The sequence below is a fragment of the Olea europaea genome, chromosome 13 (assembly GCF_002742605.1).
Source record: "Olea europaea var. sylvestris chromosome 13, O_europaea_v1, whole genome shotgun sequence".
In the NCBI taxonomy this organism is placed as follows: domain Eukaryota; kingdom Viridiplantae; phylum Streptophyta; class Magnoliopsida; order Lamiales; family Oleaceae; genus Olea; species Olea europaea.
This window is the reverse complement of record NC_036249.1, coordinates 24,874,150-24,888,489: the sequence shown is the minus strand read 5'-3', so window position 1 is coordinate 24,888,489 and position 14,340 is coordinate 24,874,150. Positions and strand designations below refer to the sequence as shown.

The window sequence follows — 14,340 nt, the reverse complement described above, 5'->3', positions numbered from 1 at the left end:
TGATACATTCAAATATTCCATAGAAAATGGAAAATCAATTCCAATTTCATGTTTTTGCTTGTTTGATGGCTCTATTTTCCTATGGCATTCATTTTCTAGCTTTTCATGCCACCGAGGATTTTTCATGCTTTTCAAGGAATTCCAATTCTCATCAAAATGATGAGAATTAGAATTCTCGTTTACTGTAGCACTTTTTATTTTTTTCGATTTTTATTTTTTTTGCCGTGAAAACAAATTCTAAAAATTATTTAAAAAAAATATTTCCCTTTAACTAATAATTTTCATGTAAAACAAAGCCAACCGAACGTCAAAAGATAGATGATTTTCTTTATTTTTTTTATTTTTTATTTTTTTGTTGGCAAGGGAAACAAATTTTATCCCCAATACCAAAAAAATTTATCCGTCTAATTAACAATTTTCATGTAAAATAAAATCAAACGAACATCAAAAAACACTTTTATTTCAACAATTTCCACATGAAAAATTATTTCAATCAAACACAATAATTTACAATTTTTAGGAAAATAATTTCTAAACAATTCAATTAACTGAAATTCGTTTTCCTTCCATCCAAATTCCATCTTTGCAATCAAACGAATCCTAAGACATTTATTGAAACAATTTTTTAAAGTCATTTTTAACCATACATTTAAAAAAAAAAAAATCAAATTTTAACATTTCCATTTTTTTCTTACTTTTTTAACAACAAATTCTCCAAAAAAATCAATTTTCAAAAAATCTTTTCTCAAACACAAGGCCTAATTATTATAACAATATTGTCATTTCGTTCTAAGAATTAGTTATACTTCGCAAAATAAAAATTGCTAAAAATGCTTCCTGGACAGAATTTCTTGAATTTTGGAACAATAAAATAAATAATAGCCAACCTTTTTAATTTTGGTGCAACTAAGGGTGTGTTTAGGCCCCGTTTTTATGTATAATAGATTTTGAATAGTAATTTTTGGGAATATGTGTGGTTAAAAAGTAGAGAAAAATTTTAAGTTTATGTATATATAAAATTATTTTATTGAAAAAATGTATTGTTGAAAATGAGTTTTTATAGAATAATGACTAAATATTAACTAGGATATAAAATGCATAAACTAATTTTGAAATGGCTTTAATAAGTTTGGCATCTTTTCTTTATAAAATAAAACACGTGTTGGATCGAATGACTTTTCTATATCCAATGTGGTTGTCATTTTATTGGCATCAATTATATGCTTTGTGCAAATGCATATACTAGAAACGTGTTCTTGAGAATGATGATTTTATTCCTTTAAAATTGTTGATTTTTCAAGGGTTATTTCTTGCCAGAAATTAAATAAATAAATAAAATGAGCTGACTTTTCGTATTATTAAAGATTAGTCTTAAGTCATGTCATCGATAATGATAAGATCACTATAGTGACATCGTCTAGTTTGAACTATATATTTAGTGCGACAATTAAGTTCCAATTATTCTCATGAAAGTTTATCTTTATGGGCTGCTTCAAGATATTTATTTTGTTGCATGATCGTCGTACTACAAATATCTTGTCTTTATTATGCCAATTTATTTTCTACTTGAAATTGATAAGATAAATTGAAGTATGTAAAGATCATAGTATTCTTGTAATTTAAAGTGGCAACACATTCTTTCCATTTATATCCCTTGTAATGGAAGGGTTGATCTTTCTATCTTTAGTTTATGATATTTAGAATAAAAACAAATCGTCAGGACCACAATAATTGTGGATTTGGACTTATATAGAAAAAAATGGTATAAACCATGTTTAAAATTTGTGACTAACTTGTGTTGTGTCTTGTGACCTATCGTCTTCATCCAATTGGTACAAAGTGAATCTTAATGATCTTGCACTTGATTTCAAACTCAATTTCAAAGAACTTTGTGCTTAAGCATGCTTACACATGATCACGAAAGTTCAGTCGTAAAGTCAAAACGATAAAAAAGATCAAAACAATATTAGATATTATTGAATAAAATATTTCTATCAAAATGGTGCTCATTACACCTTTCAATCTTGTACAATACTACCTTTTGGACATACTCTTTATGATACGTTAGCATAAGCACTCTTGCAGAGAAATGAACCGAGCACAGCTCAGATTTGGCCCACCACCGGGGGTTCTTAGGGGGATCCTCCGTATCTCCTTCTTCTTTCCGTGTCCGCCCTCGCGGGACAAAGCGGGACTGCGGTCCTTGGTTCCCCAGGTACTCGGGAGGAGACCGCTATGCATATTATGAGCGGCAGGGCCTGGCAACCCTGCCTTGCTATACTTGACCGACGGTGGCTCCTTTCCCTTGGGGCTTTGCTCCTGGTTGGCCTAACCGGGGCGGAAGAACTCCTTTCCCTAAGCGTGGTGACTCATTATTCCTTATTCTAATCTTCTGACATCTAGTCTTCCCTTCATTCAATTCTTATCAGCCTTGATTCGATTTCCCTCTAGAATTTAACTATACAATAAACTAAATTAATTCCTCTTTTTTGCCATAAATTTCTTTATATTACAAGTGAGTATGATTTTTGATTAACAAAGCTCTGGTTAAATTGACATGTCTATCGCTTGACAGCAATCAGATTTTACCGTGCACAGTACAACAATTCCATTTTCATCGGCTTGATATTTTCAAATAAGTATTATTAATGATTTCAAAACGTCCTCATCGTGTTATTGTGAATTCATTTAAAACGTATCTATTCCATGAATACATGTAATTTTCAAGTAATTCCAAAATCTGTAGACAAATGAATAAACTTCAAGAAATACTAGAAATTTTAAAGGTAATAACTCTTGATCACTAAACTAATGTGCCTACTAATGATGAATGCAGCACAATTTGAGAAGACCAATGAACTCGAGACACATTCTCAAGTCTTGGCATCACTAATCTTGTTTATGAGATGAACATTCGCTTGAGATGCTATCTTGGCCATTAAAGAGGAATTGTGTGTTTGTTTATTCAAGTAACATAAAGAAACATTAGATTAATACTAATTAAGCCAAAATATTTGTGACCGTTGGCTATTTTACTACATTAGCTGTTTTATTGTGTAATTTTGAGTTTTATTGTTTTTAAATTTACTTATTTAAGTGATTTCTATTCAATTCTTGTATAAATTATATTCAATCTTTTTCATTCTTCCATTAGTCCATATATTTTCCAAATGTATGAGAATCATATATTTACTGTCCAATTCTAATATATAAGACATTATTCTACATCTTTCTTTCATATATTATTCCAAATGAGAGTTCAACAAATTTTACATTTACATATGAATCCATACCAAACTTTTGAAATATTGACTTTAACCAATTGGTTGCATTTATGGGCTCCTGAAAAATTTATGTTAATTTTCGTTAAATTTTATGAGTTTTAAGGGAAAAAAATTGTACGCGTAATATCTTGTCCGTGTACATATTAACTCCACCTACGTTTAAAATAGTCGATTACAGGCCCCAAAAAAGAGAAGGGTTTCAATTTTTTTAAGTTAAAAAGAAAATTTTAAACAAATGGACTCGTGGGCTGCTTGGTTCAATCATGAGACCCACACGCCAATGGACCGGACCGAATAATTATTTTGGACACGATTCAAGATCGAGGGTTTAACGGTGCAGCCGGCCAGGCTCTTGCCGCCACTAAGTGAAGATAACAAAATTCTCAAATGAACCAAAATTCCATGGCCTTAAGATCAAGGCTCAATCCCTAACAAGAATATCCAAAGCTTCTCTGCTATCCAAAGCACTTGCAGGCCACATACACTTCATAGGCGGAGAAGATTTTCAAAGAGTAGCCGTAATTTAATTAGTCCCCCTTTGTCTCATATACGAAGATTTTTGGTTAAGCTAAAACAGAAGTAAAAGTTACTTTAGTAGCTGTGTAGAGTTTAAAATGTAGTATACAAAAGATTATTACAATTACAATGCAAAAAATGTAAACTCTCAAAGTCTAAAACCGAACCAAGCGACCCAAAGCTTCTTCAACACCACCAATGGAGTCTTCTATAATGTTTAGCTCAGATTTGTGCCATACCGGATCATACACCGTCGTCCACGAGAATGGCAATAGATATACAAAGAAAAGATCCGCCGAAAGCCACCAAGAATTTCACCGGAAATATGGAAAGCTCCCACTTGGTTACCTCTCTATACTTTCTCTCTGTATTATGCCAAGTCCAAAAATGAGAGAAATGAAGATATCTTATAATTATAGAGCCAATCCATTTGAATTCAAAATTCAAATATTGTACTATGGTCAACTAGAAAGTGACAACAATAATATAGATAATTGACCACAATGGTTCATATTACTCTATAACTAGCACAATCCATTTCGCATTTTTTAGACCAATCAATTTGCACCAATAATAAAATGTGATTCACCTTACAAGCTAGAGAAAATGCATATATTCATTCATTAGTACATCGGAACAAATAAAAGAGTCTTATATTTTCCCATCAAGTATTCTTCGTCAACTAAGATACATAGACAAAAGCTTTAATAATACATTTGATGAATAATGATATAAATATTACAATTTACATCATACAATATTTTTTTTCTTCAAATGCGCAATGAGAAAGTTGCTCCACCGTGACTCTGATGGCAACTTCATAACTTCGTCATTGCATAGTCCATCACATCCACTAGAAAGTCTGCATTAAAGAAATTGGAAAATTGAATGTCGCAAAATGAGTGGCAATTTAGTAGCATAAATTATATTAAAAACCTACCAGCATCCTCCTTAGTGAAGCAGAGAGGAGGTGTAATTCTGAAAACATTTCCGTAGAAACCACCTTTTCCGACCAGTACTCCCATATCTTGACATTTAAATATAAACTGATCAAAATGTAGCTCGAAAATAAGATTAATGCTGAGATCAAAGTGAAATGCAAATACAAGTACCTTTCATTTGGTCCATCACCTGCAGAATTTCAACCTTTGCTGGAGTTTTCAATTGGCGGTCAGTGACTAGTTCGACCCCAAGCATCAATCCTCTTCCCCTCACATCACCAATGACTACATATGCAGATATACAATGTTATGGATTAAACCCATAATCGGAGCAATAATAAAATGATACGAAAAACAAAAACAAGATGAACATGCGATTTAAGGTGGTTCATTCTCAACGTGCGAGCTATGTGCACCTGTTGCTGCTTGCATAATTTTATTATATTGAAAACGATTACAATCTGTTTTGGATTCACATCTCTCTGTTTTCTCTCTTCTATGGCACAAAGAAAGAAGCACGCTATAATAGCCTTTATAGAAAGAAAATAAAAAGTCGCGAGAAAAAAGTGTACAGTAAATTAGGTTCCACAGATCCAACAATAGAAGTCAGGAAAATGATTAATAGATAGGTTAATCAGGTATAAACAACAATTATTCTATTGTCTCCATTTTTTAATGTTTCGATGGCAAGGGGAGAGGGGAACTGTCAAAGACAAAGTTTACCTAACTGCATTGCCTGTGCCATTACGTCAAAAGAAGAAATTCTACATTAGATAAAAACATATGAAGAGAATGTTTATTACTCAATAATATTTTGCAGTAATGTCTAATCTATCTTACCAAATATGAATGAAATATAAATACAGCATAATCGCGTTAAAGAAATGTAGTTTACTTTCATGTTTGGATTTGAGGTCACTGAGGCGCTTTTTCAGGTAGGAACCTACGATATGGGCATTCTCCTGTAGATTTTCCTTCTCGATCACTTTGAGAACAGCATGTCCTGCAGCTGTACATACGGGGTTCCCCCCAAAGGTATTGAAGTAACATCGACGAGTCAATACCTCAGCTACCTCAGGAGTAGTCACTACTGCACCGAGGGGAATTCCATTTCCTATCCCCTGCATTTCTAAAAATGTACTGGTCAATTTTTCTCTAAAAGAATTAAACCAATGCATTGCTCCTCTACTTACCTTTGCCATTGTGACTATATCGGGAATAACACCATGGGCTTCAAATCCCCAGAAATGGCTCCCGACGCGAGCAAATCCAGACTGAACCTCGTCTGCAATACAAAGACCTCCTGCTTCTCTGATGCTGTTATATACAGCAGGCAAATAGCCCGGAGCTAACTCAACAATTCCACCAACACCCTGTTGCATAAAGAAATAGTTAATGAGAAAATCCTCGCATACTTTCATAAGGACAATGATTAAAGTTACAAGGAGCCAATGTATGATGATGGGTGCACGAAATTCAGTGTAGGATCTGATTGTCATCATGTTATACGTTCCCCTCTTACGATTGTCCTTTGTCTTATATTTCTATATTAATGAAAAATCCATCCCATTGGTGGTTTGATTAAAAAATAAAAATAACTCGGAGAATTTTGTGTAGATTAGAGAGATTTCAAGGAGGAAATGGAGATGATAATATAAATTGTTCGTTACCTGTATAGCTTCAGAAATAAAAGCAGCAACATGGCCCGAAGTTCCAAAATGAATTAGATCTTGAATGTCATGCGCATATTTTTCACCATCAGCACCGAAGAGACCTCTATACGGGTCTGGGTTCAGAGCATGATGAACTCCGCTCTGTTTATGAAACCAATTAGTACTACTATCAGCTATCTACAAGAACTCACATTCGTTTTACAGATATATTAAGAACATTAGATTATCCCTTTTACCCTTCTAAACATGTTCAAAATAATAATGACTTTGAAACGCATTCATACCTGCACAACATTAAACTTCCAATTGCATTGTGCAGTCGCAGCCATAGTCCCAGCAGCATTTCCATGGTATGCATTCCTCAGCGAGATAATATCATGACAACCGGTGTACAACCTCGCCATCATCATAGCTAATTCGTTTGCCTCTGTCCCAGAATTTGTAAAGAATACAACCTACACATTAATACAAATTTTCTGTTGGTAAAATGCCTAATCAAATTTGTAGCTTATCCGTTGGTAAAAGGCAAATGACCTTTAGATCACCAGGTAACTTCGAGGCCAGTGCCTCGGCAAAATCAGCAATTGCGTGATTAAGGTATAGAATGGTGGAGTGTTGTAAGCTCTTTGTTTGATCAACGATGGCCCTAACCACATCAGGATGACAATGCCCACAATTCACTGTGGCAATACCACCAAAAGCATCGAGGTATCTGCGGCCATTGTCATCAAACAAGTACTGCATCTTGCCATGGACTACATTCACCTACACGAAATACATTACCAATCAATTAGACATCATAGAACTCAAACGATCCAATAAAAGTATTATGACCATATAGCAATCCAAGAAATTAGTTAAGTAACAATGAAATCAAATACTTAAACTCACCAAAATACTGCACACTTATTATTCAAACATTCTGCAGGGCCACTCTCATAATCACTACCGAATGTACTAGTAATACCAAATCATAATTAAAAACATTATTTCACTCCTCTAAAGACATGATTGGTATATTGGAGTGTTGCACATGATTCAAAAATGAAAAGAAGTTAAAATCTTGTCTAGTGCAGCATGCTGAACATACCATGAGAGATCAATTCTTATCTTATGAGTGTTCAATCGTTTTTGGAACTTGATTCATAAAACTGAAAATGATTAATGGATACATCTATCATTAGCATCACTTTCATATACAAAAAAAATCATATCCTTTGAATTTATAACTAAGCCTTTAACATCAGAAAAGGCGAAAATGGAACAATACACATATAACTTGACTACCGCTTCATTCAAGGTGTTTCATTTTTCCACGAAATAAATTAAAAGTAATAAAATCAGCTTAAATGGAGCATCATATTTGATCTTTACTCCTTATTAACATCAAAGGAAAAACTAAATTAAAGTAAACAAATTGAATCGAAACCACGGACTCACAGGTTTCTTGTAGAAGCAAAACATTGACGGGCTGAGAAACTCTCTCCTCTTTCTCATGATCTCTTCGGCGTCGGGACCCGTGTACGGCGGTGGAGTATAATCAAACGCTGGCATGGCAGGAATAATGCCAGCGTCATTTCCTGAGAGACATGCACTTGTATTCTGGGCCGGCGAATACAAACGCCGCAAACCTAGGAATTGTCGGAACTCCCATGATTTTTGTCTCGCTGCAATCCTCTGCATCTTTATATAAAAATTATTTTATGGCCTTGTACGTTATCGAATCACTGCAAGTATTTCTAGAAAATTATGAATTTTGTAAAGAAATTGCAGGAGAATGACAGGGAGAGGCTCTGCAAGTTGATTTCCAAGGCAGAAAGCCTGTGTTGTACGTGTGTATATATAAAAGAAAAAATAATAATAAAAAGGTTCAACTCCAACTTTGAGTATCCGATCGCCCCGCCCCCAGAGATACATGTGTATATATAGACATTCGTTTGGGTTGGGTGCATTTGTTTAAAATTTGGTTTTGATATTAAAAAGTTGTTTGAGCCTTGATCTTTTGAAAAAATGCATTTTGAACAATATTTTGACATTATTTCAATAACACATTCTTTAATAAAATAATATTACACGTAAATTTAAAATTTTTCTTTATTTTTTAACCACACATTTTCGATCAATAAACTATTCAAGAATTCATTCTTTCTCCTAACATGGGGATCAAATAAGGGCTAAATTAAAATTTTAAGAGACTATTTATGAATTTAATTACAATTGGTGCATCATGTGATATGAGTGGAAGATTAAATAAGAGGACACTAATTTAGGTAGTCTGTGTATATTTTGTATGAAGTAATTAATATTGTGTTTATGGAATGATGCAGATTCAATAGAGGTATACCAAACTTAATATGATTTAATTTGTTAAGATTGCAAAAGGTGGATTGCAACCAATATCATGGAATTAATCAAGCTCTTAATGAATTGTTTTGTTTTGTTTTTGTTTTTTTTGTTTAAATCTACCTTTCTTTTGTGAATTGCACGAAACGAAGAAGAAAGAGTAATGTTACTATTATTAGTAGAGATGCGTCGTCGATCAAGTGACAGTTAATCTGTACTTCATTGTATGGTGCATTAATGTGCATCGTAATTCCATTAAAGTTTAATGAATCATTGAATCCATTGTCACTTAATCGATAACATAACTTTACTGAATATTAATAATGGATAGCATTTCTTAGAAAAAGTTCATTCAAACATATTAAATTTATTGATCTGGCTTGGTTTATTGTTGTTGAATTTTTTGAATAATTATTTTGTCAAAAACTAAATGTAATTAGCTGATCAATTCCACTATAAAATTTAAATATAAACAAACTAAAACAATCTGTTCCATCGCACAAATCCACTACCTCCCACCCAAAAATAAAAGAAAAGAAAAAAAAATGAAAAAAAAAAAGGTTTGGTTATGCTTTAAACCTATTTTTAAACAAATAAAATGGGAATCATTGTTACTGTGTTTGTGAGAGAGACCCATAGTCAATTTATCTGAAGTCTTAAAAAGTAATGGACCTTGATACTTATAAGTATGCCCAAACATGTGTAAAGTATAGTAGGTTGTCAGATTTCTAATCTCTTATAATAATCTTTCAAAAGAAAATTAAAATGTTTCCCAACTTATAAAAACAATTATCATCTTCATTTCTAAAACAAAATGTGTTCACAGTCATCTAAATCTAGAAAGATATTAAGATAACTGGTATGTTAAATTAAACAAAAATATTTATCAATTTTTCTTTCGAAACTATCTTATTCAATTTTAGCAAAAGTATCTTATTTATTTAGAACCAATCGAATTCTAATGAGGATGAAGACCCAAATAATCGCTTCCAATGAATTTGGACAAGTTTTTGAACCACTTCCAATATGTGTTTAACCTCGAATTTTCTTTTTAAAACTTTAAACCAAGTGTTTGTCCTATGTATAAGGTAGAACAACAACGACAAAAGAAATAGCACATAAATTTATATAAATCTGTGGCTATGGTTTGTTGTCACATTTGCAATAATGATCCTAACTAATATTTTATTAAAACTTTTGGGATTATCGTAATGATGTTTGAGATAATGAAAACTACGAATGACATTGACAATATGTTTAAAGGACAAAATGGCTTCCAATTCATAATCTTTAATGGGATGACACACTTTCCATCTATGTTTGCCTTGTTGGAATATTCTCATGCAAATTTCATAATTATCTTGGTATGTGAAAAATGGACGCAGCTACAATAGAATTCAGGAATTTCAAGAAAATGATATATCAAATTCATTGTAAATAAATTTTAATTTGTTGTCGTTTATTTTTGCATTTAGATCAACCTAAATATAACAAAAAATAATAATTTCGAGTGTCTACGAGTGTTCTACGCTATTTTGTACTAATTACTTGTGTATATTTAGGACATCCACCTTTTCTTTACATGGATAAAATTCTATTTTAAAAAATTGTTTATTGGAGACCTTTAAAGGAACAAATATTTATTGTGTCAGTGAGATCGATTAATTTTGGATTCTTAAATTATAAGGTGAAAAAACTTATAGTAGTGTATTTCAAGATCATGCTTGGCAACTCGAGCCTAATTAAACTTTACAATGTCTACGAAGTCGAGCCCTCCTCCCCCTATAATGGAGTTTGGCAATTTAAATATATTCACCACATAAGTTGGGACAGATCGGAAAACATATTTACTGGAACCTCTCTATCTCTTTTAGAAAATAAACACCCTTTTTTTCAGCCTTTATCTTGGTAAGTGGTAACCACTAAATGATATTTCGATTATGATGACAAGATCTTTTTACTGTATATGACTAACTTTTTGAAATTCTAAGAAACAGAGAAAAAGGATAAAGGAAAAATGGAAAAAGGAAATTTCAAATGTGGAAGATGACAAGACTAATATATCTAAGTGCATGTGGCTACAAATTGTTCCAAAAACTGACGTGAATTTCCCAAATTGATAATGCACAAGTGTGCCATCTACATTGTTTGGATACATATGAAGGTGCTTTAATTTGAGGATTCAGTCACCAAACAATCAAACCATAATTATAAGTATTACTATCGAGAATCCAGTCATCCAAACAGGTCACTAGTCTAACTATGTGAATACTGAATAACATTGATTATTGGCCATCTAATAATGCACTGGTAGACGTGTCTTGTTTGAATACATTATCTTGACATCTTGGCCATCTTATAATGCACTGCTAGCTTTATGGGATTCACTCGTTGCCAACTAGGGATTCATTTACCGGGGGACTATCTCTATAGTCACAACGAAATCAGAGAAATTATTTTTCTCAATTATGGATTAGGGTTTTGAGAGGTTCTCAATTTATAAAAAGTATTTTCTTTACAATAGAGAACATTTTTAAATATCGAGTGTTAATTTTTTTTTTTAATATATTTCAACAATGTCTATTTAAATACGATAACTTATTAAATGCATTTCAATATAAAGTAAGAATAAATAGTGAGTTAGATAGCCAAACCCATTAAAATAGAGGGTTTGATGAAGCTTATTTATAAGTATTGTCTCTTTCAATTAGATAACATGTTACATTTAGAAAGTCTTTTCAAGATACTATAAGATATGTATTGCACTAAAATCTCACGAGAGAATTATATCGTAAACAAACAATAAAGTGGACCAAGAGTTCGGATTATCGTCCTACGAGGTCTAAGTATTCGACTAGTTTCCAATTAATGGTAGCTTTAATTGAATTGGAAAATATGATGGTAGAGTTTTATTATAACTAATCTAACTATTCCAACCCATTTTAAAAACTTGTATGAATACTCAAGAAATGGCAAGCACTATTTCAAATCCTTTATATTCTTTTATTTTAATAAATATAATTCTTTTATTTGACAACACTTACTCGTATTATGAAGATCAATGTTTCTCATTTATTGAATAATCTCTCTCCAATAAAACTAAATCTATCATCATACGACCCGATGTACACTAAATCACAAAAACAATAATAAGATCATACAAATCATACCATTATATCTCTATTCCCGATCGAAATTTACAATAATTACTACTACATGCTATAATCCATATTCATTATCTTGAATAATATTGGTAAAATTTACAAAACAATTTAATTATTGATAAAACAATTAAAAAGGCACTAGACTCCTAAAAGCCATTCAAAATCTAATAAACTAAAAAATATTAAAATTAATATCAAAATATCAAAACATAGGGTTCAACATTATCCTAACATCTATACGATTAGCCAAGTGTCACTTGATTACAAAAATACGAATTAAATTGCACAACATCATCCAAATTAAAGAGTGGAAAAAAGATGGAAAGAAATCTTGAATCCTTGAATCTTTTCACCAATCTCTTTGATTCTCCTACTTCATCTTTAACCCAAGCAAAAATGTATGAAATTGGTATGGAATAAGTGTTTTACAACAAAAGCTTCTTTAAAACTTGTAAAGAATGCATCTTTCTCTGAATGGCTTCCTCTAGGGCTCTCACATGGCAAAAGTACTAGCTGGAATGAAATTTGCCATGGTTGCAACTGCATAGGTTTATGCCTTGTGGTAGTGCTACTTAAACTTTGGTCTCCATTCAACTTGGTCCCCGAATTTTTCTTTTTATTATGCTCGAGTTCTTTCCTATGTCTAATTTTTGTCCTTCATCTTTCACGATCTATACCTTGGTCCTCGTGCTACACCATCATTGGAAATCGATTTGATGCAGTTTTTGAAAGTTTACAATCAAGTTCTTGAACTTTTTAATGTCAAATTTGGCTAACAAAACTTGTGAATATTGCTTTCTTAATACTTCTAATTGATCACATACAATTCGATTGATCCTCAATTACTTCAAATGAATTTCAATTAAGCTCAAATTTACATCTCTTCATGTCAAATGCATCCAAGTTGGGATTTTTTCAACAATTAACATAATTACCATCACATTAGTGAGATTTCTACTTAATTGACAATAAATAATCTAGTTTAGAAGTTCACATTTCATATTATGCTTATCAACCTAGGCTGTGTTTCATACTGCTTTTATGGCCAACTTATGATTGTTAAAGAATCAGAAATTATTTTAAATGTTTGATACATTTTAAAATGGCAATCATAGATGAATCTGTATTATCTTACAATAAATTTTCAGAAATGGCAAAATGGTAGCTTCTTATCTCTTGTTTTTAACTTTTTCACTTATATATTATTAAAATATTAACTATAATTAATAAAACTAATTCTTTTTAAATTTTTAGATTATTTGTTATCCAATAATAAACCATCTTTCATTACATATTCACGTTAAACGTTATTTAAATTTATTTAAAAAAATTTCTTATGAAACTGGAGAAATTGGGAAATCAATTTATTAGTTATCCAATATTAAACCATCTTTCATTACATATTCACGTTAAAAATTATTTAAATTTATTTGATATTTTTTCTTATTATATGAAAATGACGAAGTTGAGAAATCAAATTGTTGCAAGCCTGATGCATAAATATAAAATTTAAATTTATTACATATTTTTCCTACCATATGGGCTATGGTTTTTCTCGGTAATTTTACATAAGATTTAATATATGTCAATTTTATTAATAAAATAATTATAATGAATAAATAGTCTTAGAAAAATATTTGATAATATTACTTATCAATTATAAAAGTAAAAATAAATTCTATAACACTCTAATGATAATAATAATTAAAAAAAAACTTATAACAACCAAATATCCATTTTAGTAATTTCACAGACACATAAATGAATCAAACTTTTAACAAATGCTTGAATGTTGATTTTGAAACATACATTAATTTTGAAATAAAAGTTTACCAAAGTATGACTGTCGTCATACAAGTTACTATTATGACTTCAAGTCAAAAGACTTATTCCACTAAAAAATATTAGAGATTAATCATTGACACTTGGATCGTTATCCACGTGGAATCTCTCCATCAGGTCTCCAATGTTTTGTTCTATGACAAAATATCAACGTATTCATTTAAGTGTCAACATACTTTATCTTGTAAGATCAACTATTTACTTCACAAGTAAAAAATCCCATGCTTTATGATCTATCCGTAATAATGATATCCATAACTTTATAACTTACGATCATGGATGATTTAAAATTCAATCATATGTAATTTGTATTTCAAAATCACAGTTCATTGTGTTTAACAAATTATTAAGATTTGATCTACGGATTTTATTATTTAATTTAATTGAAATTACGTCAATTATCTAAAATCTATGAAAGTGTCGCATCAATTGAGAATCGTTTTTTGGACAATTTTAACCCCCTACAATTAAATTATTTCAATAATACTTTACTTTTCGTTTTTTGATAAGTAATAAATATTACATGATTATTGTCGTTTATGAAATTTGTGTTATTAATTATCAATTAATTAACATT

The 14,340-nt window shown here is 31.1% G+C and overlaps 1 protein-coding gene across 1 annotated transcript; it reads right to left on the bottom strand.

Annotated features, from left to right (window-relative positions):
• Positions 1–4,395: 4,395 nt before the first annotated feature.
• LOC111407994 (alanine--glyoxylate aminotransferase 2 homolog 3, mitochondrial-like) lies at positions 4,396–8,282 on the bottom strand. The gene is made up of 9 exons (XM_023037732.1): positions 7,855–8,282; positions 6,949–7,179; positions 6,699–6,869; positions 6,412–6,555; positions 5,935–6,114; positions 5,637–5,862; positions 4,913–5,026; positions 4,741–4,827; positions 4,396–4,662 (listed from the first exon to the last, which is right to left on the bottom strand). Exons 1-9 carry the CDS (start codon positions 8,095–8,097, stop codon positions 4,619–4,621), a joined length of 1,440 nt encoding a protein of 479 aa, XP_022893500.1. The 5' UTR covers positions 8,098–8,282; the 3' UTR covers positions 4,396–4,618.
• Positions 8,283–14,340: the final 6,058 nt, after the last annotated feature.

Coding starts and splice junctions, on each gene's coding strand:
- LOC111407994 (XM_023037732.1), bottom strand. CDS start 8,097: ATGCAGAGGATTGCAGCGAGACAAAAATCATGGGAGTTCCGACAATTC. Junction 6,870..6,948: donor AGTTACCTGGTGATCTAAAG/GTCATTTGCCTT, acceptor ATTAATGTGTAG/GTTGTATTCTTTACAAATTC. Junction 6,556..6,698: donor GGAAGTTTAATGTTGTGCAG/GTATGAATGCGT, acceptor TTTCATAAACAG/AGCGGAGTTCATCATGCTCT.